Genomic DNA, 26421 nt, shown 5'->3' on the forward strand with positions numbered 1-26421 from the left:
TGTAAAATATTTCGGACAAAAACATGCCAAAAATGTAAACTGATTATAAGCGATCAGAATCTGTTCAGGTTGCCGTTCTTTTTCCCTGGACAGCAATGTGCAGTTTTGTTTTTCTTTCAGATGGCTCCCCCAACTCATCATCACAACTGGTGCGATGATGAGGTGGGGAAGCCATCTGATACCATTCTTCCAAGACAAGCTCATTGACCTAAACTGGAGAGCTGCTCCTCCTTGGTGGCCACAGATAACAGTATAAAAGTCCAACGCTCAGGCGCTTCCAAAGGTTTGGACTGATAGGCTGCCAACCAAGGTGAGCGTTGTGTCCTTCTCTTCTACTCAATTTTGACTGATGATCTAAAGATTTCCATGCATAATTACGACCAAAAAATGACTTTATTATTATTTTCCTGTTAGAGTACTTTACTATCTATAGTACACAGCAGCTGCATCACAGCAGGATAAAGGTGCGTTTGCAATCATTTGTTGTTAAAATTATTGTAAATATGCAAGGCATTCATCCATCTGTATTTTTTCTTCTGAAAGAGGCACCATGAGTGGGGACCCAGAAATGGAGTGTTTTGGCCAGGCAGCCATCTACCTCCGCAAGCCAGAACGAGAGAGACTTGAAGCTCAAAACACTCCCTTTGATGCCAAAACGGCCTACTTTGTGGTGGAACCCACCGAGATTTATGTGAAGGGTAAACTGATGAAAAAGGAGGCGGGCAAAGCCACAGTTGAAATCAAGGGTGGGAAGGTAAAACAGACTGCATCAAAATTCAATATATTCTTCATATACTCATTTATTTCATTCCTGCTGTGTCTTTTGGGATTTTGTGTCAGAATCTCACTGTCAAAGAGGAGGACATCTTCCCAATGAATCCACCCAAGTTTGACAAGATTGAGGACATGGCCATGATGACCCATCTCAGTGAGCCTGCTGTGCTGTATAACCTCAAAGAGCGCTACGCAGCATGGATGATCTACGTGAGTGGGGACTATTTGTCACCCCCAAGTTGCTGAAAGACGCGTTGGTAATAATCCCTGATCTCTCAACAGACCTACTCTGGGCTGTTCTGCGTCACTGTCAACCCCTACAAGTGGCTGCCAGTGTATGACACGATTGTCGTATCAGGGTACAGAGGCAAGAAGAGGATTGAGGCTCCTCCCCACATCTTCTCCATCTCTGACAACGCCTATCAGTTCATGCTTCAAGGTATCATTTAGTAGCATTGGCTTTATGTACAATGTACATCCTTGTATATCCAAACTATACACTATTATTTAGAATAATATAAAAAAAACTTTTGAGCTCTTAAACATTGTATGGTTAAAGTCTTCTAGCTATCTAAGGTTGGTTATTAATTTGTGAAAATAGAAGTTGACGTGAAGTTGACAAATGATGGACTTATGAGGTTTCCACTCAACGACAGGACTTGATAATTGTACTAAATTGAATAAAAAGCACATACGATTATAGAAAAAAAATAATTAACCTGTGTAACGTCATTCTTTCCACAGATCGGGAGAACCAGTCAATTCTGATTACGTAAGTCAATTTTAATATCGTGTTTTGATAGACATTAGGGCCTTGAGCTATGAGTGACCCGAATTAGATGTGTTATGAGCACTTTGTGGTGGCTGTAAATTCAAATATTTCGCAAATATCCTAAAATAAACATAAAACAATAAGGATCACATAATGTGCATTTAAAACAACCAAACTATGTTCCGTTGAGTTACCTGCTAGCTTGATGCTAACATGAAAGGAAAATCCCAAAGACATGCTAACGTTAATTGTGATAGTCACGGGAGTTGTTATGTTGATACTTTATCTGACTTGCATTCTCCATATATCTTTGTTATAGCGGAGAATCTGGTGCAGGAAAGACTGTGAACACCAAACGTGTCATCCAGTACTTTGCGACAATCGCAGTGGCTGGAGGAAAGAAGCAAGAGCAATCAGCTAGTAAAATGAAGGTAATGTGTGTGTATTTTGATATAGATATATATAAAAATGCAATATATCAGAACACAACATGCATGGTATGTAAAAAATACCGTATATCGTAAAGTCCAATTGATGTCTGGCTATTTTAAGGGCTCGCTGGAGGATCAAATCATCGCAGCAAATCCCCTGCTGGAAGCTTATGGTAATGCCAAAACTGTGAGGAATGACAACTCATCTCGCTTTGTAAGTTTTTCTTTGCAAAACCATTCCTATTTAGAATAGACACTGTTGCGAAAAGATTTTTTTCCCTAAATTTTACCGGCATTCTTCTGTAGGGTAAATTTATCCGAATCCATTTTGGAACAACTGGAAAGTTGGCTTCTGCAGATATTGAAACATGTAAGGATGCTGTCCAAATAGTTTTACTGCTGGAGGGAACTATTTTGAACTGACTTTATATCTTGTCTCGTTATGCAGACCTGCTGGAGAAGTCTCGAGTAACTTTCCAGCTGTCTGCTGAGAGGAGTTACCACATCTTCTACCAACTCGCAACCGGCCATAAACCTGAGTTGTTGGGTCAGTCGCACTTGGAACTTACATCTTTGGACATTGTTTACTTTTCCATCAATGTACTAACTGAATCACAAACATTCTTCAGAGGCTCTGCTGATCACCACAAACCCTTACGACTATCCCATGATCAGTCATGGTGAAATTACTGTCAAGAGCATCAATGATGTTGAGGAGTTCATTGCCACTGACGTGAGTGCTATGAATATTGCGAAACATCATAAGTGTATTTTGGCATACTACATTGGAGACAACACTTGTTGTTTGTGCTTCAGACTGCCATTGACATCCTGGGCTTTACTGCAGAAGAGAAAGTGAGCATTTTCAAGCTAACTGGAGCTGTGATGCATCATGGAAATATGAAGTTCAAGCAAAAGCAGCGAGAGGAGCAAGCTGAGCCTGACGGCACTGAGGGTAACGCTTAGACACATTTGCTTGACTGTCATAAGAACCCACGAATTATTTCCCAGTTGCCTCCAAATTGTAGTTTGGACCCCCCAAAAGAGCACCAGGCTGTCTCCAAACATTTGTCTGCTACTGTATGTTAAGAGCCTTCATCCATTCCTGTTATGTTCTCCAGTTACATTGTGTATGAAGGGATGTTGATGGCATTACAAGGGATATCTTTCTCAGCAGATGGGTCTTTGCATAGCCCCTGTGGTATGCACCCAAATATTACCAAGAGATCCTTGGCACATGATATCATAATCTTTTGTGCTCTCGCTTTTCGTCAGTGGCCGATAAAATCGCCTACCTCATGGGCCTCAACTCTGCTGATATGCTCAAGGCTTTGTGTTACCCAAGAGTTAAGGTCGGCAATGAAATGGTGGTTAAAGGTCAAACTGTGCCTCAGGTAATTTTGGGGATGTGTGTTATGCATCCAAGAAATGAGTCCAAATGGATCTTTATGACCATGTTTCTTGACTTCTAGGTTCACAATTCAGTCTCAGCTCTGAGCAAATCCGTCTATGAGAAAATGTTCTTGTGGATGGTGGTCAGAATCAATGAGATGCTCGATACTAAGCAACCCCGAAACTTTTTCATCGGTGTGTTGGATATTGCTGGATTTGAAATTTTTGATGTAAGTGTAGGACATACAGTATCGAAAGCTTGGTCAAAATTCCATCCACTTCAAAACTGTTTTTTGTTTTTAATGTGACAGTTCAACAGCTTGGAGCAGCTTTGCATCAACTTCACCAATGAGAAACTGCAACAGTTCTTCAACCACCACATGTTTGTGCTGGAACAAGAGGAGTACAAGAAAGAAGGAATCGAGTGGGAGTTCATCGACTTCGGTATGGACTTGGCTGCCTGCATTGAGCTTATTGAGAAGGTAAACGGGAAAACCATCCAAACTCGGAAAGAAGTGCATTGACGCGATAGTAAAAGACAAAATGTCCTTCCAGCCAATGGGGATCTTCTCCATCCTTGAAGAGGAGTGCATGTTCCCCAAGGCTTCAGACGTCACCTTCAAGAACAAGCTGTACGACCAGCATCTTGGCAAAAGTGCCCCCTTCCAGAAGCCAAAGCCGGCCAAAGGCAAAGCTGAGGCCCACTTTGCTCTTGTTCACTACGCTGGCACTGTTGACTACAACGTCAACGGCTGGCTGGACAAGAACAAGGACCCCCTGAACGACTCAGTTGTTCAGCTCTACCAGAAGTCTTCAATGAAGCTGTTGGCTCTTCTGTATTTGGCTCATTCATCTGACGGTACATATTTCTACTATAATAACACAAAGGTCATTTGCTTGTCAGATGTAACGATATGTCAGAAGGGGATCTTAAAAGGTGCTCAGCATTAAGAAATGAATGATGTCAAGGTTTAAATTATTTACAGAGGCAAAAGGTGCAAAGAAAGGTGGCAAAAAGAAGGGCGGTTCATTTCAGACGGTGTCTGCTCTCTTTAGGGTAAGCTCAATTAAAACAAATCTTCATGTCGCATAAGATAAATCTTTCATCCAGTCATTTTTACTATGCGAACAAATGACGTGTACTATGTCTCGTCACCGTGGGATAGTGGAAACGTAATTTAGATTTCTTTCTGTCTCTTGGCATGTGAAGAGATTGACAATAAAGCAGACTTTGACTTTTGACTTTGACTTTTCTCCAATTTCAGGAAAATTTAGGAAAGTTGATGACCAACTTGAGAAGCACTCACCCTCATTTTGTGCGTTGTTTAATTCCCAATGAGACAAAAACACCAGGTGAGTCCAAAAGTCTGCCATCACTACAATCAAGCACATAAGAACTGACTTGGCGGCTTTACATCGGTCACATTGAATTTTTAAGGTCTTATGGAGAACTTCCTGGTCATCCACCAACTGCGTTGTAACGGCGTGCTGGAGGGTATCAGGATCTGCAGGAAAGGTTTCCCCAGCAGAATCCTCTACGGTGACTTCAAGCAGAGGTACTAGAGCCTGTCAGTGGGCCAAAAACACGTCATATACGCAACATCTAGCTAGTTAGCTAAATGGTAGTAGCCCCAAACTACAACTAAATGTGTCTCATTAGTTTGTGTAGTTGAGGTTGCAACACTAGATTGATTGATTGATTGATTGATTGATTGATTGATTGATTGGTTGATTGATTGATTGATTGACTGATTATCGGTGATATTTTGGTTCACATTGGCTGTGTTTTGAAACTTCTAACTGCATTCGTTCAGGTACAAAATACTGAACGCTAGCGTCATCCCAGAGGGACATTTCATCGACAACAAGAAAGCTTCAGAGAAACTTTTGGGCTCCATCAATGTTGATCACTCACAGTACAAGTTTGGCCACACCAAGGTGAGGTTTTGGTTTAGCTGAACTTTGTGGCATAACGACGTCTTGTGGTAATTTGACATGGTTTGGATCTGAACCGATACACCACTCAACAGGTGTTCTTCAAAGCTGGACTGCTGGGAACACTGGAGGAAATGAGAGATGAGAAACTGGTTCAACTGGTGATCATGACTCAGGCTCTGTGCAGAGCCTACGTCATGAGACGGGAATTTGCTAAGATGATGGAGAGGAGGTATATGATGCAGTCGATGGAAATAAATGTTTTAAAGCAGAAATGGGCTCAGAGCTCAGTCAAACAAATTCACCCAATTTTTTTTTCAATGACAGGGAATCTATTTACTCCATCCAGTACAACATCCGCTCATTCATGAATGTCAAACACTGGCCATGGATGAAGCTCTACTTCAAGATCAAGCCTCTGCTGAAAAGTGCAGAGACTGAGAAAGAGATGGCCCAAATGAAAGAGGACTTTGAGAAAACCAAGGAGGACCTCGCAAAGGCCTTGTCCAAGAAGAAGGAACTGGAGGAGAAGATGGTGTCTCTCCTGCAGGAGAAGAATGACTTGCAGCTGCAGATTCAGTCTGTAAGTGAAATAGATCGAGATGTATCATGGTGACGATTGTTTACATTTTGCCTATCACGTCTTCAGGAAGGTGAAACTCTTGCCGATGCAGAGGAAAGGTGCGAGGGGCTGATCAAAGCCAAAATCCAGCTTGAAGCCAAAGTCAAAGAGGCTTCTGAGAGGCTGGAGGATGAGGAGGAGGTGAACGCTGAACTGACAGCCAAGAAGAGGAAGCTGGAGGACGAGTGCTCCGAGTTGAAGAAAGACATCGATGACTTGGAGCTTACCCTGGCTAAAGTTGAGAAGGAGAAGCATGCTACTGAGAACAAGGTTGGTATATCCATAATTCATCTTAAATGGAGTCTATGCTCTTTGCAAATTACTAAAACCCAATAAAATGTGGTGTAGGTTAAAAACTTGGTTGAGGAGATGTCTTCTCAAGATGAGACCATTGCCAAGTTGTCCAAAGAGAAGAAGGCCCTCCAAGAGTCCCATCAGCAGACCCTGGATGACCTTCAGGCAGAGGAAGACAAAGTCAACACTCTGACAAAGGCCAACTCGAAACTGGAGCAGCAAGTGGATGATGTGAGACTTGTTTTTCATATTTTAAAGTTGGGTAAGGAATGTCTTAATCTAATGTTTTACCCAACATGCAAACTCACTAGCTTGAAGGATCCCTGGAGCAAGAAAAGAAGCTCCGCATGGATCTTGAGCGATCCAAGAGGAAGCTGGAAGGAGATCTGAAGCTGGCCCATGAGACCATCATGGATCTGGAAAACGACAAGCAGCAGTCTGATGAGAAAATCAAGAAGTATGTGAGAATCACTGTTGAACACTTTTCTGTGTGTTTCATACTGGTCTAATCCAAAAATATATATAACCAAGGAGGGACTTTGAGATGAGCCAGCTTCTCTGCAAGATCGAGGATGAACAGTCAGTCGGGATTCAGCTTCATAAGAAAATAAAAGAACTGCAGGTAAAACAAAATGTAACAGTAATGTTTGCATTGGAAATGATTCGATTTAGTTTTGCTGTCATCCACAATCATGATTTATATCCAATCATAGGCCCGCATTGAGGAGCTTGAGGAGGAGATTGAAGCCGAGCGGGCCGCTCGCGCCAAGGTGGAGAAGCAGAGGTCCGATCTCGCCAGGGAACTCGAAGAGATCAGCGAGCGACTCGAAGAGGCCGGCGGTGCCACCTCGGTGCAGATCGAGATGAACAAAAAGCGTGAGGCCGAATTCCAGAAGCTGCGTCGCGACCTAGAAGAGTCCACCCTGCAGCACGAGGCCACCGCCGCGGGTCTCCGCAAGAAGCAGGCTGACAGCGTGGCTGAGCTCGGCGAGCAGATCGATAACCTTCAGCGGATCAAACAGAAGCTGGAGAAGGAGAAGAGCGAATACAAGATGGAGATTGACGACCTCAGCAGCAACATGGAGGCCATTGCCAAATCCAAAGTAAAGTTGACAAACAACTAAGCATAAGATCAAATCAATAACCAATCATCGTTCAATCAGTAACCTTGTTTTGTTTGTTTTGATTTTGTAGGGAAACCTGGAAAAAATGTGCCGTTCGCTGGAAGATCAATTGAGTGAATACAAGTGCAAGCATGAGGAGCACATGCGTCAATTTAATGACATCAATGTCCAAAGAGCAAGATTGACGACTGAAAACGGTGAGTCAAAAATGGATTGCACTTGGAAAAAAAGGAAAAGGTTATATATAGACCCACATCCTTCCAAAGGTTTTTTTGAAGTGGTCCAACATTATTTTTTTCTTTCAGGGGAAATTGGTCGTCAGTTGGAGGAAAAGGAATCTCTTGTTTCCCAGCTCACCAGAGGCAAGCAGGCCTACATTCATCAAATTGAAGAGCTCAAAAGGGCCCTGGAAGAAGAAACAAAGGTGTTGTTGTGGGGTTGTCTTGAATGTGTCATAGTGTTTGTGTATTTCTAAGCCACAATTATCCTCTCGTTGTTGTTAAAAGTCCAAGAACGCCCTGGCCCACGCCGTGCAGTCCTCCCGCCATGACTGTGACCTGCTCCGAGAGCAGTACGAGGAGGAGCTGGAGGCCAAGGCTGAGCTGCAGCGAGCCATGTCTAAGGCCAACAGCGAGGTGGCTCAGTGGAGGACCAAATATGAGACGGACGCTATCCAGCGCACTGAGGAGCTTGAGGAGGCCAAGTGAGTCCTGACAAGCACACCACTGAGCAAATAATGTTTCGTTACTGAGATCTTTGCAAAAAAACTTTCAACAGGAAGAAGCTTGCTCAGCGTCTCCAGGATGCAGAGGAGTCCATCGAGGCGGTGAATTCAAAATGTGCCTCACTGGAAAAGACCAAACAGAGGCTGCTGGGGGAAGTGGAAGATCTGATGATTGATGTGGAAAGAGCTAACGCTCTGGCTGCCGTCCTCGATAAGAAGCAAAGGAACTTTGATAAGGTCATCTTATGGTTCATCTAGAACATAAGGCAGTTTTTTTTCCAATATGAGCTGACTAAAGGCGCTTCTTTTTTTTTTTTTTTATCTGTTCAGGTTCTTGCTGAGTGGAAGCAGAAATATGAAGAGAGCCAAGCAGAACTTGAGGGAGCTCTAAAGGAAGCCCGTTCACTCAGTACTGAGATGTTCAAACTGAAGAATTCTTATGAAGAATCTCTAGACCACCTGGAGACCCTGAAGAGGGAGAACAAGAACTTGCAACGTATGTTGATTTGTGTGTGTGTGCGCACGCTTTCCCTATCATTTATTTATTTATTTATTTATTTATTTATTTATTTATTTATTTATTTATTTATTTATTTATTTATTTATTTATTTATTTATTTATTTATTTATTTATTTATTTATTTATTTATTTATCTATTTATTTATTTATTTATTTATTTCAGAGGAAATTACCGATTTAACTGAGCAGATTGGAGAGTCCTCAAAGACAATTCATGAGCTGGAAAAAGGCAAAAAGATTGCCGAGACTGAGAGAGCCGAAATCCAAACAGCTCTTGAGGAAGCGGAGGTACTCAAAATGACACATACACTTGAGTCTAATCATAAATCTTAACTGTGCAAAACAATTTCCTTAACCATCACAGGCCACACTGGAGCACGAAGAATCTAAGATCATTCGTATTCAGCTGGAGCTCACCCAAGTCAAGGGCGAGATTGACAGAAAGCTTGCGGAGAAGGATGAGGAGATGGAGCAGATCAAGAGGAACAGTCAGCGTGTGATTGAAGCCATGCAAACCACTTTGGATGCTGAGATCAGGAGCAGGAACGATGCCCTGAGAATCAAGAAGAAGATGGAGGGAGACCTGAATGAGATGGAGATCCAGCTGAGCCACGCCAACCGCCAGGCATCTGAAGCTCAGAAACAGCTGAGGAATGTCCAGGGACAACTCAAGGTACAAAATGAAATACAGTCTGACAGTGGTGAAGCTAGAGGGGGATCTAAGGGGGCACTGGCCACCCCTGAAACATGATAGATTATTGGCTTTTGGCCTGATAATTGAGTTTTTAGTATTTTCCGATTTTTTTCTCAAATTTCTTCCACGTAACACTTACAAGACATAGGACAACAGTCCCGTATATAAAAATATTGTTTCCTCAGCAGAAGCTTTATTGTCTTGAATCCAGGATGCTCAGATACACCTCGATGAAGCTCTGAGGGCTTACGCAGACATGAAGGAGCAGGTCGCCATGGTGGAGCGCAGGAACAACTTAATGCTGGCTGAGATTGAGGAGCTGCGAGTCGCTCTGGAGCAGACGGACAGAAGCCGCAAAGTGGCTGAAGCTGAGCTGGTGGATGCCAGCGAGCGTGTGACGCTTCTGCACTCTCAGGTAAACACTTCACAAAGACAAGCCGACATCCAAACAGTGGTGGATAGAATAAAATGGTTGAATAGCGACACTTTGCTAATCCTTTCTTCAGAACACCAGCCTGATCAACACCAAGAAGAAGTTGGAATCTGATCTGGTTCAGGTCCAGGGTGAAGTGGAGGATTCTATCCAGGAAGCAAGGAATGCTGAAGAAAAGGCTAAGAAGGCCATCACTGATGTAAGCAGCAGCTGACACTGTTTTAATCTACACTTATTAGTCTTGTCTGAGGCAATTTACTTTTACTTAAAGAAAAACAATTGACACAAGAAAGTGGAAAAAAGGCTCAAAATAATTTTCAGCCTTTTCTGTATACAGTCACGAGCAACATTGTTAAGGTTGATTACAAATGATAGCTTTTAGAATTAATTAAAAGATGATATTTTTTCAATATTGTAAGGCCATTGATATGAATAATTATCAGTGTAAAAACAATGGAAAAGGCAAATGATTTTGTTAATATTATTGAATTCACTTTCCTTGCTCACAGTCCCTTTTCCACTTTTGGCATTCAAAGAAATAACCATTAAACTAATCCGAAATACAAATTTGAAATAAATTGTGTTAAATGACCTTAACGTTGAATAAATGGTCAATGGTGCTCATTTGCATATTATATTACTCTTGTTGAAACAACTACGTCATGTGTAGGCTGCCATGATGGCAGAGGAGCTGAAGAAGGAGCAGGACACCAGCTCTCATTTGGAGAGGATGAAGAAGAACCTGGAAGTGACCGTCAAAGATTTGCAGCACCGCCTGGACGAGGCAGAGACTCTGGCTCTCAAGGGGGGCAAGAAGCAGATCCAAAAACTCGAGGCTCGGGTAGGTTAATACGGGAAAAAAAACATCCTAACATGTGGTGAATAGTTTGAAATACTGCAAATTGCTATGTTTTCTTTTCTTACTCATTTATTTGGGAGAAATCCCCACTCAGGAGTTTTGTTTCGAATTTCAAAAACATTTACACACAAGTGGAGTTCTGCTTCCCAGCTTGAATTTGAATTCGCCTGGCACCGCTTTGCGTGCTCTTTTGCACTTTGAGACGCGCTATTTAAAGAAGCAAAGAATCAGCACATGATAGTCATCACATATTTTATAAGCAGGCTGACTTCCAATTTAAGTTGTAACTTCATTTGCATATGCTCCTCCTTGGTTACACCCAGTTAGTAGATCAGCTTCCACGTTTATTTATATGCACAATCAAATTGGAGCAAAGCTTTAATAACTGGAATAAGCACACTCTTGGAGGACCTCCTGTCAACCACAATTCATGACCAGACACTCAAACGCAAACTCGTGAACTGGCCAGCCTCCCCCCAGCTCACCCAAATCACACGGCAGCTCGCCAGGCCTCACACATATCTAAAACACACATGCTGTCCCGTCTTTTCTATCTATTTTATATTTAGATATTTTTTTGTTGGTGTTCAATTATTTGTTGTTTTGCCAAATGATGGTCTTTTTGTGGTCAAGGTGAGGGAGCTGGAATCAGAGGTGGAGGCTGAGCAGAAAAGAGGCGCTGAAGCCATCAAGGGTGTCCGCAAGTACGAACGGCGAGTGAAAGAGCTGACTTATCAGGTAATTTATGATTTACTGTATAACGGGCTGGATGTAGAACACGTTTGACACCTCTAGAGGGCATAAATTACTCTTGTAAACCACTACTAAAAATAAATGTACTATAAATAACCACCTGGATGCTGTTTATTAGAATCCTACATTTGTAATAATACACATTTGAGAAATGTTATGTGACGAGCTATAGTCGACATTCTTCTGTCACAATTGCTTCCACAAAAACTCTCTTGCTAGTCTTAGTCTTGCTGTACCATCTTGTGTGCCACCTTCAGACTGAAGAGGACAAGAAGAACATTACAAGACTTCAGGATCTGGTGGACAAGCTGCAGCTGAAAGTCAAGGCCTACAAGAGGCAATGCGAGGACTCTGTAAGTGCTGCAAATCTAAAGTTAAAGTTAAAGTCCCAATGATCGTCACACACACATCTGGGTGTGGTGAAATTTGTCCTCTGCATTTAACCCATCCCCATGTGATTTTGATCCATCCCCTGGGGGAGAGGGGAGCAGTGAGCAGCAGCAGCGGTGCCGCGCTCAGGAATCATTTGGTGATCTAACCCCCCAATTCCAACCCTTAATGCTGAGTGCCAAGCAGGGAGGCAATGGGTCCCATTTTAATTATTAACATAGATGGTAGTTTTATTGAAGACTAGTGAAGTGTGAATATGTGTGAGCGAGAAAATGGATGTCTCTTTCTAAAATTATATTATTTATAATCAATTGGATTCTAATTAATTAAAGAAACTAATTAATTAAACAACAAAATAAATCTTAAATGTAATGTTTTAGTTCCTAAATGTTTTCCCCTACAAAATAATTAACAAATTATTTAAAATGTGTATAATTTTAAATAGATGTAAATGTACATGTAAAAAAATATTTTACAATTTTCCACATTTCTATTTACATTAAACACGTAACCTATTGCTTGAGATGATTTTTTGGTGATCGGTGGAATTAAAACAAATCAAACAAATACATGAGAACTTAAACAAAAATTAAGATAATTACACATGTAAGAAAGTTAGAAGGTCTAACTTAAAAACTTAAGGACTTAAAATCAATAAAAACATTTTAATGAACCAATTAGATGAACTGCACTGCAAGCATCAGAGTGAGGGACTGCAGGGCATATTCTAAACTTGGTTGGGGCTAGGGTTAGAGCTAGGGCTAGGATTAGGGTTAGGGTTACCGCTAGGGTTAGGGCTAGGGTTAGGATCATGCAGCTTGACATTATTGCACTTGTGAACTCTACCATCTCTAGGAGGAGCAGGCCAACTCCCACCTGACCAGGTACAGGAAGGTTCAACATGAGATGGAGGAGGCTCAGGAACGAGCCGACATTGCCGAGTCGCAGGTCAATAAGCTGAGGGCCAAGAGTCGGGACTTTGCCAGGGTATGTTTGCTTATTTTCAATGAGAGTTGAATCATCAACATTTGACTTCAATGCCTCATCATTTCTTCTCTGTTCTTCTAAAGGGAAAGGATGCTGAAGAATGAACATTAGTCACAATAAGACACGGCAAGAAATCATAAAATATGGTATTTTTGTCAAATGTGTCTCGTGTGTAATTTAATAAATTTGCCAGCAATTGGATGACCTTTGATTTGTTTGTTGTGTTTGTTGGGGCAAGATGGACAATTAATTCAAATGCCTATTTCATATATGAAATACATCATTTGGTTTTGTGGGTGGGACTAAATGTGATCAAATCTGCATTGAAAAAAATATATATGTGAATTAAAAAGACATTCATTTATCGAAGTATATACGTTAGGCAAGCTCCCTAGTTCCAAGATGATTTATACAGTGTCAACGTGTCAGCTGTATGTATCAAGCCTCCAAAATAACCCGGCACTTCAAGTGTTGCCCGTTACCACCCGAAAGACGTCTAGGTTAAGGCGACTGTAAATCTTACGCGCGTGGTGTTAATGTTCGTGTCAGTCAAGTGACCTGACAGTTTGTCTTTGGAAGTATGTGAGCGATGTCAAGGTCCTGTGATAAAAATAGACCCAATAGTAGCTCATTAGAATGTCAATTGCAGGTAGCTTACTCTTTGACAAAAATATATTGATGAAAGCAACTGTTTGAGGCCCACTTTTGATTGAGGCTGTCTGAGGAATAATGAAATATATATATATATATATATATATAAATAATGTTTAAATACCATTCAGACAATAAAAACTCAGCATTTATATATATATATATACGTATGTATCTATTTTTTATTCTCTTTTTTAGTGTTCCGTATATTTTCAGCTAGAAACTGATATCTCCTCACTGAAGTTTGGACATGTATGTCGCAAAGAATGGAGATGTTTACTCTTACAACATATGAAGCGGGACTCCCATCTTAGAATAATCCCTTTTATGAAACGAGATCCAAGTGGGTGTCCCATAACGAAGGCCGTTGCCACAAAAAGAGCCGAGACGAGAACAAATGTCTGAGCTCACTGATGAGCGGCCAAGGCTGCAAGCATTGCTGAGGAGACATCTATATTTGTATTTCCTCCATATAAGCACCCCCAGGCAGGGAATCAGATCAAGTGTCACGTTTTTATTTACTATATTGGCCTATTTTGTAAGGTGTGAAGCCCTCAGCTCCAAAGCCCCAAAGCCCCCGCTCGGCCCATCTTTGTCACTTGAGTGTCAACTTTCAACAAGGAAAGAATGCAAACTACCAAATGTCGGATAACATGATCCCCTCCTTGCGCCGTATGGGGAACAAACACTCGACTTGGGAGAAGGTCAAACTGCGAGTGTGGCCTTGTCTTCACATCATCTGTCAGCACACACAGTGTAACAAGACCATTTAGAGGAAGAGTTTTAAAATAAACCTGCGCCCTCGAGACGACCCAAGTGCCTGTCTTGAGAATCCAGGAGACGTGAAACTGGTCACCTGTTCACAGCACATTCCCCATTGGACAATTTCCAATGAATTCATTTTGTATGGCTCTAAGAAGATTTCAAAAACTGAAAAGACCCAAATTCTGTAGGTGTTGAAATGAGGCAAAAACCTACAAGTCAACTATTATCATTATTATTATTTAACTTTAATTTCTGTTGCTGACTTCTTATTATAGCTGGGGTAAAAAGACTCTTTGATGAAGTAGCGTGAACTTTATGTCAACGGCAGACGTAACGAAACTTTGGAAATCAACTATTCATAATTTACATAGCTGCACTTTAAATGCTTGGACAGTGTTGAAGCAAAAAAACAAACAAACAAAAAAAACACTTGAAACTTGCTTGTATCCATCATGGTGAGAATGCTGAATCGGCATCATTTCAAGATGGCGTCGTGTGTCTGAGCGCTTAGATTAGCACTTCCACAAAAGAAACAAGAAAAACATGTGAGTCAGGGTGTCTTTACAGACAAGTACATTCATCTTTCAATTGTAGACATCAATCAAGCAGACCAGTAAGGAAACTCAATCCGGCTTCCATTCCAGGCATCTCCCAAGAAGTCCTGAACACTGACGTGACATTAGAGGATAAATGATATAAATATAAATATAGATTTTACAATATATATATATTATCATATATCATATATACAATAATATATAATATACAATATATAATATATTTTATTTACATAATATATTTTATTTTATATATATACATATAATATATATTTTTATATATATATATTTTACTATAAAAAACAATGACATAAAACAAAACAATGCAAACATATATTTTGTACTGTTCGGACGTTTTGAAACGTTTTTCAGCAAACAAGCAAAAACCCCAATAAATATAAACAATATATATATTATCATATCATATATACAATAATATATAATATACAATATATAATATATTTTATTTATACAATATATAATACATTTTATTTTATATATATTATATATATTTTTTATATATATTTTACTATAAAAAAACGACGTATGCAAAACAATGCAAAAATAAAACATATTTTGTACTGTTCGGACGTTTTGAAACATTTTTTCAGCAAACAAGCAAAAATCCCAGATTTCTTCCTTTGATCGGCCTGCTTAGATAACGAAGCTCTGGAGGCTTTGTTCTCGTATAAATGTCGGAGGAATGTCCTTTTTGAACAATGACATCCTGTAATCCTTTGACCGGATACGCTGCTATTAATACGAGCATTGTTACATTCTCTTTTGTCTTGCAACAAATCCAATTAACTTTTGGGATTTGATCAGGCCCAGTGTGCTGGCCGTGGCAGCGGATCATTGTTTGCACAAGTTCTTCATTTTATTCCTTTGTCACAGGAAAGACTTGCAAGGCTTCTGTAACAGAATACTAGTGACACATGAGCGCTTCTCTGAGGCTAAAGTTGGATGCTCCTCACTGCCAAGGTGCATTAGAGAGATTATTGTAAAGACCCAAACAATGTCGGAACTTTGGTATCACAACATGCCTGCTCGGAAAATATTTACACGCGGTTAAAAAATACATTTTTGAAAGTCCTGCCTTTGTCTATTAAAATAATTTTTCCTCTATCTGGCACCAGGTCAAACTCACAAACTGTCATGTAATTTCTATTTACTGTGGCTTGGAGAGTTCTAATAGTTTCTATTTAAAACTAATTCATCAAATGGAATTATTTGAATGTCTGAGCCAAACACTCACAAGCCCATTTAATCTGCTGCTGACAGCAATGAAGGAGTTGCTTTATAGACCTAAATGAACAATTATCATTGCTGTCATACAAACTACATTGTTTTGACTCGACTCCCATTGGTGTCTTTCATTATTCCCCCTTTAAGATGTCATTAGCGTTCAGTAACCTTGTCCGTGATCAACTATTGATCTGCAATGAAAGACGATACCAGACAATAGGCGTAAATGAACATGACCAAAAAAAGCAAGTCGTGAAAGGCCGGTGAAGGCCCGACTCTATATAAGAAGGCTGGCCGGACGCCCTCAAGGAGTGACGGGCACTGACGAGTCAAGGTGAGTGGCTCTCGGTCTTATATTAGAAGAAAGCAAGCCAGCAGCTTTCAAAACAATGCAGGGCATGACCACTCACTGCCAAATCCTCCACACATCTTGGCCAGGACTCGGAAGGACCGCCAGCGCTTTTATTTACCACACTGAACAGGAATCCATTTAAACTAATTGTCTTTTGTTTGTCCCAGCTTTCAGAATCCTCATCCTAAACCCATCATTTACAGTTTCGCAGAGGGAGGGAAGATAGAGAGTAAGTTGTCTCTGATATTTGTGTCCGTCATCTGTCATTCTAATCAACAACCGGCGGACGTGTGACATTGTTTTAAAGAGCTCGGGTTTATTTAACATTCATTCGTCAGACATCATTATCTATCCATCTATCCATCTATCCATCTATCCATCTATCCATCTATCCATCTATCCATCCATCCATCCATCCATCCATCCATCCATCCATCCATCCATCCATCCATCCATCCATCCATCCATCCATCCATCCATCCATCCATCCATCCATCCATCCATCCATCTGTGTCTGTCTATCTCTGTCTGTCTGTCTGTTGAGCTGCCCGTCCATCCATCCATCCATCCAACCGTCCGTCCGTCCATCCATCCATCCAAATATATTCACACTTCATATCAGAGAGGATTACCATGTGACTTCTTCCTCTTTGCAGTAAAGCCTCATCATGGGAGACGGAGAAATGGAATGTTTTGGCGCGGCGGCCATTTACCTCCGTAAACCAGAACGTGAGCGAATTGAAGCGCAAAACACACCCTTCGACGCTAAGACGGCTTACTTTGTGTCCGAACCTGGCGAGATGTACCTCAAGGGCAAATTGTTGAAGAGAGAGGGTGGTAAAGCCACCGTGGAAACACTCTGTGGGAAGGTGAGAACAAACATAAATGATCAATGATGGAAGGAATTACATACATGTTTTCATAAGGACAAAGATAGAGAATGTGTCATCTGCTATATATGGTTAAAGGTCAGGGCAGGTCAAGTTATTAATTACACATCCAAGCTTGCAAATATGGAACTTGCTTTGTGCACATAAAATAATCTCAACTATTCCCAAATCATTGCTATAACTATCTCACACGTGTACTTCTGTGTCAGACTCTGACTGTAAAGGAGGATGAAATCTTCCCAATGAATCCACCTAAATTCGACAAGATTGAGGACATGGCCATGATGACCCACCTCAGTGAGCCTGCTGTGCTGTATAACCTCAAAGAGCGCTACGCAGCATGGATGATCTACGTGAGTTTTCTTCAAAAGGAAACTTTGGTTACAATGGCTCATATATCTTAACATTCATCTTTTTTTTAATTACATTTTTAGACCTATTCTGGGTTATTCTGCGTCACTGTTAATCCCTACAAGTGGCTCCCGGTGTATGACTCAAAGGTCGTATCAGGATACAGAGGCAAGAAGAGGATTGAGGCTCCTCCCCACATCTTTTCCATCTCTGACAACGCCTATCAGTTCATGCTCCAAGGTATTATGATAGATATATGTACCTATGTATAATATTTCTATTTTTTTGACAAATAATGTGGTTTTATGTTTTTTACAGATAGGGAAAATCAGTCCGTTCTCATCACGTATGTTCATACAGTATATGAAACACTATTGAGTCAGTCTTTTTTTAACAGGGAAGAAAGCTATTGCTAATTTTTTGTTTACCTTTCAGTGGAGAATCTGGTGCAGGAAAGACTGTCAACACCAAGCGTGTCATCCAGTACTTTGCGACAATCGCAGTGGCTGGAGGAAAGAAGCAAGAGCAATCAGGCAAAATTCAGGTTGAAATATATACAAATAATTACTAGTGTAATCTTGCTCTGAATTTATATCAAGCTTACCAAACAGCTTTATCAAACAGTACGTACAACATAACTTGATATAAAGCCTTTGTGCCCTAATTAATTTTCTTCTTGAAGGGCTCGCTGGAGGATCAAATCATTGCAGCAAATCCCTTGCTGGAGGCTTATGGGAATGCCAAAACTGTGAGGAATGACAACTCATCCCGCTTTGTAAGATCTATTTATCTTCTCACACAATGGTTGTCTAAGATCTTAAAATACTCACCTCCTCCTCTTTGACGTAGGGTAAATTCATTAGAATCCACTTTGGCACAACAGGAAAGCTGGCTTCTGCAGATATTGAAACATGTAAGATTTGAATTAAGCACACAGATTGGGGCTTTTCTAACATGGGTCCATGTGATCTACAGATCTGCTGGAGAAGTCTCGTGTGACCTTCCAGCTTTCTGCTGAGAGGAGCTACCACATCTTCTATCAGCTCATGACAGGCCACAAACCCGAATTACTTGGTATGAAAACATTTGGACTGTGGAATTTTGGTGTCTGGTGTCTAGCGAGAACTAACCTCACATTTTGTTCTGGCAGAGGCTCTGCTGATCACCACCAACCCTTTCGACTATCCCATGATCAGTCAGGGTGAAATTACTGTCAAGAGCATCAATGATGTTGAGGAATTCATTGCCACTGATGTAAGATGACTTCACTTGAAGGTTCTGGCTAACGCGCTGTGCACAAAAATTGTACTTGTTGTTTTTAAATGGCCACCACAGACAGCCATTGACATCCTTGGCTTTACTGCTGAAGAGAAGGTCAGCATGTACAAGCTAACCGGAGCTGTGATGCAGCATGGAAACATGAAGTTCAAGCAGAAGCAGCGTGAAGAGCAAGCCGAGCCTGATGGAACCGAGGGTGAGTCGCCCATCGTTTTGCCAGCATCAAACTTGAATCGACTATTCTAATTTCCTACGATGTCATTGAATTTCAGTCGCCGATAAAATCTCCTACCTCATGGGCCTGAACTCCGCTGACCTCCTGAAGGCTCTGTGCTACCCGAGGGTCAAAGTCGGGAATGAGTTTGTGACCAAGGGCCAGACTGTGCCTCAGGTACAAAGTAGCGCTTCAATGGTTGACGCGATTTCTTGAAAGTCTTTATTCATGTTGATTTGTGTCAACAGGTGAACAACTCTGTCTCTGCCCTCTGCAAATCCATCTATGAGAAAATGTTTTTTTGGATGGTGGTCAGAATTAATGAGATGCTGGATACCAGGCAGCCCAGAAGCTTCTTCATTGGTGTCTTGGACATTGCTGGTTTTGAAATCTTTGATGTGAGTATGCATAAAGTATCAAAAGCTTGGTCAAAATTTTGCTCACTTCAAAACAATTTCTTTTCATGTGACAGTACAACAGCTTGGAGCAGCTGTGCATCAACTTCACCAATGAGAAACTGCAACAGTTCTTCAACCACCACATGTTTGTGCTGGAACAAGAGGAGTACAAGAAAGAAGGAATCGAATGGGAGTTCATCGACTTCGGTATGGACTTGGCTGCCTGCATTGAGCTTATTGAGAAGGTAAACGAGAAAACCATCCAAACTCGGAAATAAATGCGTTGGCGCGATAGTAAAAGACATTGTCGTTCCAGCCAATGGGCATCTTCTCCATCCTTGAAGAGGAGTGCATGTTCCCCAAGGCTTCAGACACGACCTTCAAGAACAAATTATACGACCAGCATCTTGGAAAAAACAAGTCATTTGAGAAGCCAAAGCCAACTAAAGGAAAGGCCGAGGCCCACTTCTCCTTGGTGCACTACGCTGGCACTGTGGACTACAACATTGTTGGCTGGCTGGACAAGAACAAGGACCCTCTGAATGACTCGGTTGTTCAGCTCTACCAGAAGTCCTCTACCAAGCTGTTGTCCTTCTTGTATGCATCCCATGCCTCAGCAGAAGGTAAGAGATGCTCTCCATCAATTACAGCTCAACGTAGTCTTGCTGATAAGATTCTGATTCAACCAACAGCTGAGGGTGCAAGTGGAAAGAAAGCTGGCAAGAAGAAGGGTGGCTCCTTCCAAACTGTGTCTGCTTTATTCAGGGTATGATGAAGAAACAGAATAGTCACACAGTGTTCCATTTTACATGGTGCCAATGTGATGTATTCTCAATTCCTCAGGAGAATTTGGGCAAGCTAATGACCAACCTCAGAAGCACCCATCCTCATTTCGTGCGTTGTTTGATTCCTAATGAGTCCAAGACTCCAGGTACACTCTCTCTAATATTAGAATTACATTAGGACTCCGGTACAATAACAAAAATTCTGAAGATGAATTGTCCTCATTTTTAAGGTTTGATGGAGAACTTCCTGGTCATCCATCAGCTGAGATGTAACGGCGTGCTGGAGGGCATCAGGATCTGCAGGAAAGGTTTCCCCAGCAGAATCCTCTACGGTGACTTCAAGCAGAGGTCGTAGAGTCATATGCCATCTAACAGTGACTCTCAGTCAGTCAAAATAATGCAGGACAAAAAATAAATGAATGTTTCAGATACAAAGTGTTGAATGCCAGCGTCATCCCTGAGGGTCAGTTCATCGATAACAAGAAAGCATCAGAGAAACTTTTGGGCTCCATTGATGTAGATCACACACAGTACAAGTTCGGTCATACCAAGGTAGAATTAAAAGAAAATGACTCTTTGAGTATTCCAAGACCAGACTAAAGGGAAGTCAATGTCCTGACTTGCAGGTGTTCTTCAAAGCCGGTCTGCTGGGTACACTGGAGGAGATGAGAGATGAGAAACTTGCCGAGCTGGTTACAATGACTCAGGCTCTCTGCAGAGGTTACGTCATGAGGAAGGAGTTTGTTAAGATGATGGAGAGGAGGTACGCGACACTGACCGTCCATATTCTCCTGAAATTTCCCTTCAAAGAAGAAAACAATGAGTCTTTGCTTCCATCTTGTCAGGGAGGCCATCTACTCCATCCAGTACAACGTCCGCTCATTCATGAATGTCAAACATTGGCCGTGGATGAAGCTCTACTTCAAGATCAAGCCTCTGCTGAAAAGTGCAGAGACTGAGAAGGAGATGGCCCAAATGAAAGAGGACTTTGAGAAAACCAAGGAGGATCTTGTAAAAGCCTTGGCCAAGAAGAAAGAACTGGAGGAAAAGATGGTGTCTCTCCTGCAGGAGAAGAATGACTTGCAGCTGCAGATTCAGTCTGTAAGTGAAATAGATCGAGATGTATCACAGTGAAGATTGTTTACATTTTGCTTATCACGTCTTCAGGAGGGTGAAACTCTTGCCGATGCAGAGGAAAGGTGTGAGGGGCTCATCAAAGCCAAAATCCAGCTTGAGGCCAAAGTCAAAGAAACATCTGAGAGGCTGGAGGATGAGGAGGAGGTGAACGCTGAGCTGACAGCCAAGAAGAGGAAGCTGGAGGACGAGTGCTCCGAGTTGAAGAAAGACATTGATGACTTGGAGCTTACCCTGGCTAAAGTTGAAAAGGAGAAGCATGCCACAGAGAACAAGGTTTTTGAAAGTTGCTATTTTTTTGATGACTCAAGTTTCATCCAGAACATTGTTCACTCAATCATATGTGTATTTATGCAGGTCAAAAACTTGACCGAGGAGATGTCTTCTCAAGACGAGACCATTGCCAAGTTGTCCAAAGAGAAGAAGGCCCTCCAAGAGTCCCACCAGCAGACCCTGGATGACCTTCAGGCAGAGGAAGACAAAGTCAACATTCTGACAAAGGCCAAGTCCAAACTGGAGCAGCAAGTGGATGATGTGAGTCAGCTGTATGTTGAAGCGAATGTCAAACGAGATGGAACCGAAACACATTTATTCCCCACAGCTTGAAGGATCACTGGAGCAAGAAAAGAAGCTTCGTATGGATCTGGAAAGAGCTAAAAGGAAACTTGAGGGAGATCTGAAATTGGCTCAGGAATCTATCATGGATCTTGAGAATGATAAGCAGCAGTCTGATGAAAAAATAAAGAAGTGTGTATTTACTGTCTTTCATAATGACGTACAGTGATGAACCTACATCTTAAATACAAGATATTATTTCCGTTATTCACTTGCAGGAAGGACTTTGAGGTCAGCCAATTACTGGGTAAGATTGAAGACGAGCAAACTCTCGGAGTCCAATTACAGAAAAAGATAAAAGAACTTCAGGTATTTGGTGACGAGACTCACGGTGTCTTGAGAAAATAGCTACTCAAATTTGTACCTGTCAGGCCCGCATTGAGGAGCTTGAGGAGGAGATTGAAGCCGAGCGGGCCGCTCGCGCCAAGGTGGAGAAGCAGAGGTCCGATCTCGCCAGGGAACTTGAAGAGATCAGCGAGCGACTCGAAGAAGCCGGCGGAGCCACTTCTGCTCAGATCGAGATGAACAAAAAGCGTGAAGCCGAGTTCCAGAAGCTGCGTCGCGACCTGGAAGAGTCCACCCTGCAGCACGAGGCCACCGCCGCGGCTCTCCGCAAGAAGCAGGCCGACAGCGTGGCTGAGCTCGGCGAGCAGATCGATAACCTTCAGCGGGTCAAACAGAAGCTGGAGAAGGAGAAGAGCGAATACAAGATGGAGATTGACGACCTCAGCTGCAATATGGAGGGCGTTGCCAAATCAAAGGTGAGAGCATTTCACTGAGTTTCAAGCTCAAACGAAAAAAAGTATTTTTTTTTTATAAACATTTTCTTTCACCAGGCTAATCTTGAAAAGATGTGCAGGACGTTAGAAGATCAACTGAGTGAGCTCAAGTCCAAGAATGATGAGAATGTTCGGCAACTAAATGACTTTAGCGCCCAAAAAGCAAGACTTCAAACTGAGAATGGTAAGAATATTAAGGAAAAAGATCTTCCAATCTTTTATCTTATTTCCGGTTCTAACTTCATTTGAATGTCATTTTTGATTAGCTGAATTTACACATCAGCTGGAGGAAAAAGAAGCCCTGGTGTCTCAGCTCACAAGAGGGAAGCAGGGCTACACTCAGCAGATTGAGGAGCTCAAGAGGCACATTGAGGAGGAAGTCAAGGTCCATGAAATCAGCCTCACAAAAAAAACGACTTGACGATAAGTGAAACATATTCACCTTTGACCTCTTCTGGGTGGCAGGCCAAGAACGCCCTGGCCCACGCCGTGCAATCCTCTCGTCACGACTGCGACCTTCTCCGAGAGCAGTACGAGGAGGAGCAGGAGGCCAAAGCTGAGCTGCAGCGAGCCATGTCTAAGGCCAACAGCGAGGTGGCTCAGTGGAGGACCAAATATGAGACGGACGCCATCCAGCGCACTGAGGAGCTCGAGGAGGCCAAGTAAGCTACAGCGAAGAAAAAATAACGACGATTAAAGCGCTCATGACACCAAGTGATGCGTCTTTGCAGGAAGAAGCTTGCTCAGCGTCTCCAGGACGCAGAGGAGTCCATCGAGGCGGTGAACTCAAAATGTGCCTCACTGGAAAAGACCAAACAGAGGCTGCAGGCAGAGGTGGAAGATCTGATGATCGATGTGGAAAGAGCCAACGCTCTGGCTGCCAACCTTGACAAAAAGCAGAGGAACTTTGACAAGGTCTGTTCAGATTATGCCAGTTACGGTCTCAACAAATTCTTAAAAACGTTTTGATACTTTCAGGTTCTTGCTGAGTGGAAGCAGAAATATGAAGAGAGCCAAGCAGAACTTGAGGGATCTCTGAAAGAGGCCCGCTCCCTCAGTACTGAAATGTTCAAACTGAAAAACTCCTATGAAGAAGCGTTGGATCACCTGGAGACTCTAAAGAGGGAGAACAAGAACCTGCAACGTAAGATCCACACCCTGATTTTCCCAAATGACCAAAAACAACAAAACGGTCATCTGCTGTCTCACAGAGGAGATTTCTGACCTGACCGAACAAATTGGAGAGACTGGAAAGACAATTCATGAACTTGAGAAGGGAAAGAAGACACTGGAGAGTGAGAAGAGTGAAATTCAAACAGCTCTGGAGGAAGCAGAGGTAACAATTTATCATCATATAATTTCAAACCACAACAGGGAGGATGTAAAGAGAATTTGGACTACACCTTATGCCAAGGGGTTCAAGGTCCTCCTTGTCCACAGGCTACTCTGGAACACGAGGAGTCCAAGATTCTTCGCATTCAACTGGAGCTGACCCAAGTCAAGGGCGAGATTGACAGAAAGCTTGCGGAGAAGGATGAGGAGATGGAGCAGATTAAGAGGAACAGTCAGCGTGTCATAGAGTCCATGCAGTCCACTTTGGATGCTGAGATTAGGAGCAGGAATGATGCCTTGAGAATCAAGAAGAAGATGGAGGGGGACCTGAATGAGATGGAGATCCAGTTGAGCCATGCCAACCGCCAGGCATCTGAAGCTCAGAAACAGCTGAGGAATGTCCAGGGACAACTCAAGGTAGAGAGAGATCTCCAAGAGCTGCTAGGTGGTACTAAATGCGTTTCGTTGTACAGGATGCCCAGCTTCATCTTGATGAAGCCATACGAGGTCAAGAAGACATGAAGGAGCAGGTTGCGATGGTGGAGCGTAGGAACAACCTAATGCTGGCTGAGATTGAGGAGTTGCGAGTTGCTCTGGAGCAGACAGAGAGAAGCCGCAAAGTGGCTGAAGCTGAGTTGGTCGATGCCAGCGAGCGTGTTGGTCTGCTGCACTCTCAAGTATGCTTCACATGTGGTTTTCTGAGTAAAAAAAAAAAAGTTTCCAATGTGACAGTAAGCATTTGCTTCATCTAAAATAGAACACCAGCCTGATTAACACCAAGAAGAAACTGGACGCTGACCTTGTCCAGATCCAAGGTGAAGTGGAGGATGCTGTGCAGGAATCAAGAAATGCAGAAGAAAAGGCCAAAAAGGCCATCACTGATGTGAGTTTTAACTGCCTTTCAACTTTTTGTGAAGACTATTGTTGAGCCTGTTGCCTTGCAGGCTGCCATGATGGCAGAGGAGCTGAAGAAGGAGCAGGACACCAGCTCTCATTTGGAGAGGATGAAGAAGAACCTGGAGGTGACTGTCAAAGATCTTCAGCACCGTCTGGATGAGGCTGAGAGCCTGGCCATGAAAGGTGGCAAGAAGCAGCTCCAGAAACTGGAGGCTCGGGTAAAGATCTCATCACACTCACAGACTACTGAAGGACTATCAAAATGTCGATCCTTCATTTTGTTTCAGGTGCGTGAGCTTGAAGCCGAGGTAGAAGCCGAACAGAGGCGAGGATCCGACGCCATCAAAGGCGTCCGTAAATATGAGAGAAGAGTGAAGGAGCTTTCCTACCAGGTCAGTGTTCATCTTCTCCTTTGTGTCAACTGTTATTTGAAATTTGTGCTAAAAAAAAATCGATCCATGTCTCCATCAGACTGAGGAGGACAAGAAAAACGTCATTCGCCTTCAGGATTTGGTAGACAAGCTCCAGCTGAAGGTCAAGGCCTACAAAAGGCAGTCAGAAGAGGCTGTAAGTGCAATTTCCGTTACCTTGTCTGTGTGCTTAAGCATAAGTAGAAATAATGTTCCAATTAGTTGACCGAAATAAAATGTTGAACTGTCTCGCAGGAGGAACAGGCCAACACTCACATGTCCAGGCTGCGGAAGGTGCAACACGAGCTGGAGGAGGCTCAGGAGCGTGCAGACATCGCAGAGTCACAGGTCAACAAGATGAGGGCCAAAAGTAGGGAAATAGGGAAAGTGAGTATCACATTCGAAAGAAAACTTGCCGTCACGTGAAACTCAAAACAACATTCTTGTGTTTGCATTGTAGGCAAAGGATGCTGAAGAATAAAATGCAACTGAATGGAGAGACTAAAATGAGAATCATAAAATATGATCTCTCAGGACATTCTGACACATGACAATAAATTTATTTTGCATGTCTGAAGACTTGTGTTTTATTTCATATGTCATAGAGGAAGTAAAGGGTGTCTGGTTCCTGCTGAGATTGAAATCCAGAAGGCCAAGCCAGACTTTGGTGCCTCTGAAGAACAGTGCTGAAGAATATCGAGGAAAATAGATCTGAAGAAGCAGTAGTGTACATTTTGTTAGGTTAAAAGATAAAAATAATACAAATAAAATATATAAAACTAGCTGTGAAATGTGAAAAGAGCTTGCTGTACATCTTTTGGTGCGTCGACCAAAATATGAATAAAATAACATGGGTCTGCACAGGCCAAGTAAAATACCGGAAAACATGCAGACTCTTCAAATAAAACTGCCAAAGTGGGAAGTTGTCAACGCAAGATTGAGTGCCGTCCGTCATTCCGAAGGTGCAACACATGCTCAGATGGACAGCAGGCGTTTGATAGCGAGTGGGCGCCACTATGCGCTTCCTCCCCGAGGAGCGTGTTCAACTGGCATAGTGACAAACG

The 26421-nt window shown here is 42.3% G+C and overlaps 2 protein-coding genes across 3 annotated transcripts; both read left to right on the top strand.

Annotated features, from left to right (window-relative positions):
* The first annotated feature begins 204 nt into the window (after nt 1-204).
* Nucleotides 205-12913, top strand: LOC133161854 (myosin heavy chain, fast skeletal muscle-like). The gene is made up of 41 exons (XM_061290544.1): nt 205-310; nt 415-464; nt 544-754; nt 841-984; nt 1057-1213; nt 1519-1546; nt 1866-1977; nt 2099-2191; nt 2284-2347; nt 2426-2524; nt 2607-2710; nt 2794-2932; nt 3253-3371; nt 3450-3599; nt 3681-3851; nt 3925-4228; nt 4356-4426; nt 4635-4722; nt 4808-4925; nt 5184-5307; nt 5400-5536; nt 5632-5887; nt 5954-6196; nt 6275-6451; nt 6532-6677; nt 6752-6842; nt 6934-7323; nt 7415-7541; nt 7650-7768; nt 7851-8047; nt 8122-8305; nt 8399-8564; nt 8752-8876; nt 8953-9261; nt 9494-9697; nt 9789-9914; nt 10386-10556; nt 11208-11312; nt 11585-11680; nt 12573-12704; nt 12788-12913. Exons 3-41 carry the CDS (start codon nt 551-553, stop codon nt 12806-12808), a joined length of 5811 nt encoding a protein of 1936 aa, XP_061146528.1. The 5' UTR covers nt 205-310; nt 415-464; nt 544-550; the 3' UTR covers nt 12809-12913.
* Nucleotides 12914-16304: 3391 nt separating this feature from the next.
* Nucleotides 16305-25934, top strand: LOC133161853 (myosin heavy chain, fast skeletal muscle). 2 transcript variants are annotated; one of them, XM_061290543.1, is made up of 40 exons: nt 16305-16503; nt 16931-17143; nt 17374-17517; nt 17599-17755; nt 17834-17861; nt 17951-18059; nt 18198-18290; nt 18365-18428; nt 18491-18589; nt 18666-18769; nt 18851-18989; nt 19066-19184; nt 19256-19405; nt 19480-19650; nt 19722-20028; nt 20098-20171; nt 20249-20336; nt 20421-20538; nt 20619-20742; nt 20817-20953; nt 21036-21291; nt 21358-21600; nt 21682-21858; nt 21926-22071; nt 22158-22248; nt 22311-22700; nt 22776-22902; nt 22985-23103; nt 23184-23380; nt 23450-23633; nt 23697-23862; nt 23930-24054; nt 24159-24467; nt 24524-24727; nt 24808-24933; nt 24995-25165; nt 25235-25339; nt 25419-25514; nt 25613-25744; nt 25818-25934. In XM_061290543.1, exons 2-40 carry the CDS (start codon nt 16943-16945, stop codon nt 25836-25838), a joined length of 5811 nt encoding a protein of 1936 aa, XP_061146527.1. In that variant the 5' UTR covers nt 16305-16503; nt 16931-16942; the 3' UTR covers nt 25839-25934. The 2 variants fall into 2 exon arrangements, with proteins under 2 accessions (XP_061146527.1, XP_061146526.1); XM_061290542.1 differs by having other exon boundaries at nt 19722-20171.
* Nucleotides 25935-26421: the final 487 nt, after the last annotated feature.

Source organism: Syngnathus typhle, linkage group LG11 (genome assembly GCF_033458585.1).
Source record: "Syngnathus typhle isolate RoL2023-S1 ecotype Sweden linkage group LG11, RoL_Styp_1.0, whole genome shotgun sequence".
Taxonomy (NCBI): domain Eukaryota; kingdom Metazoa; phylum Chordata; class Actinopteri; order Syngnathiformes; family Syngnathidae; genus Syngnathus; species Syngnathus typhle.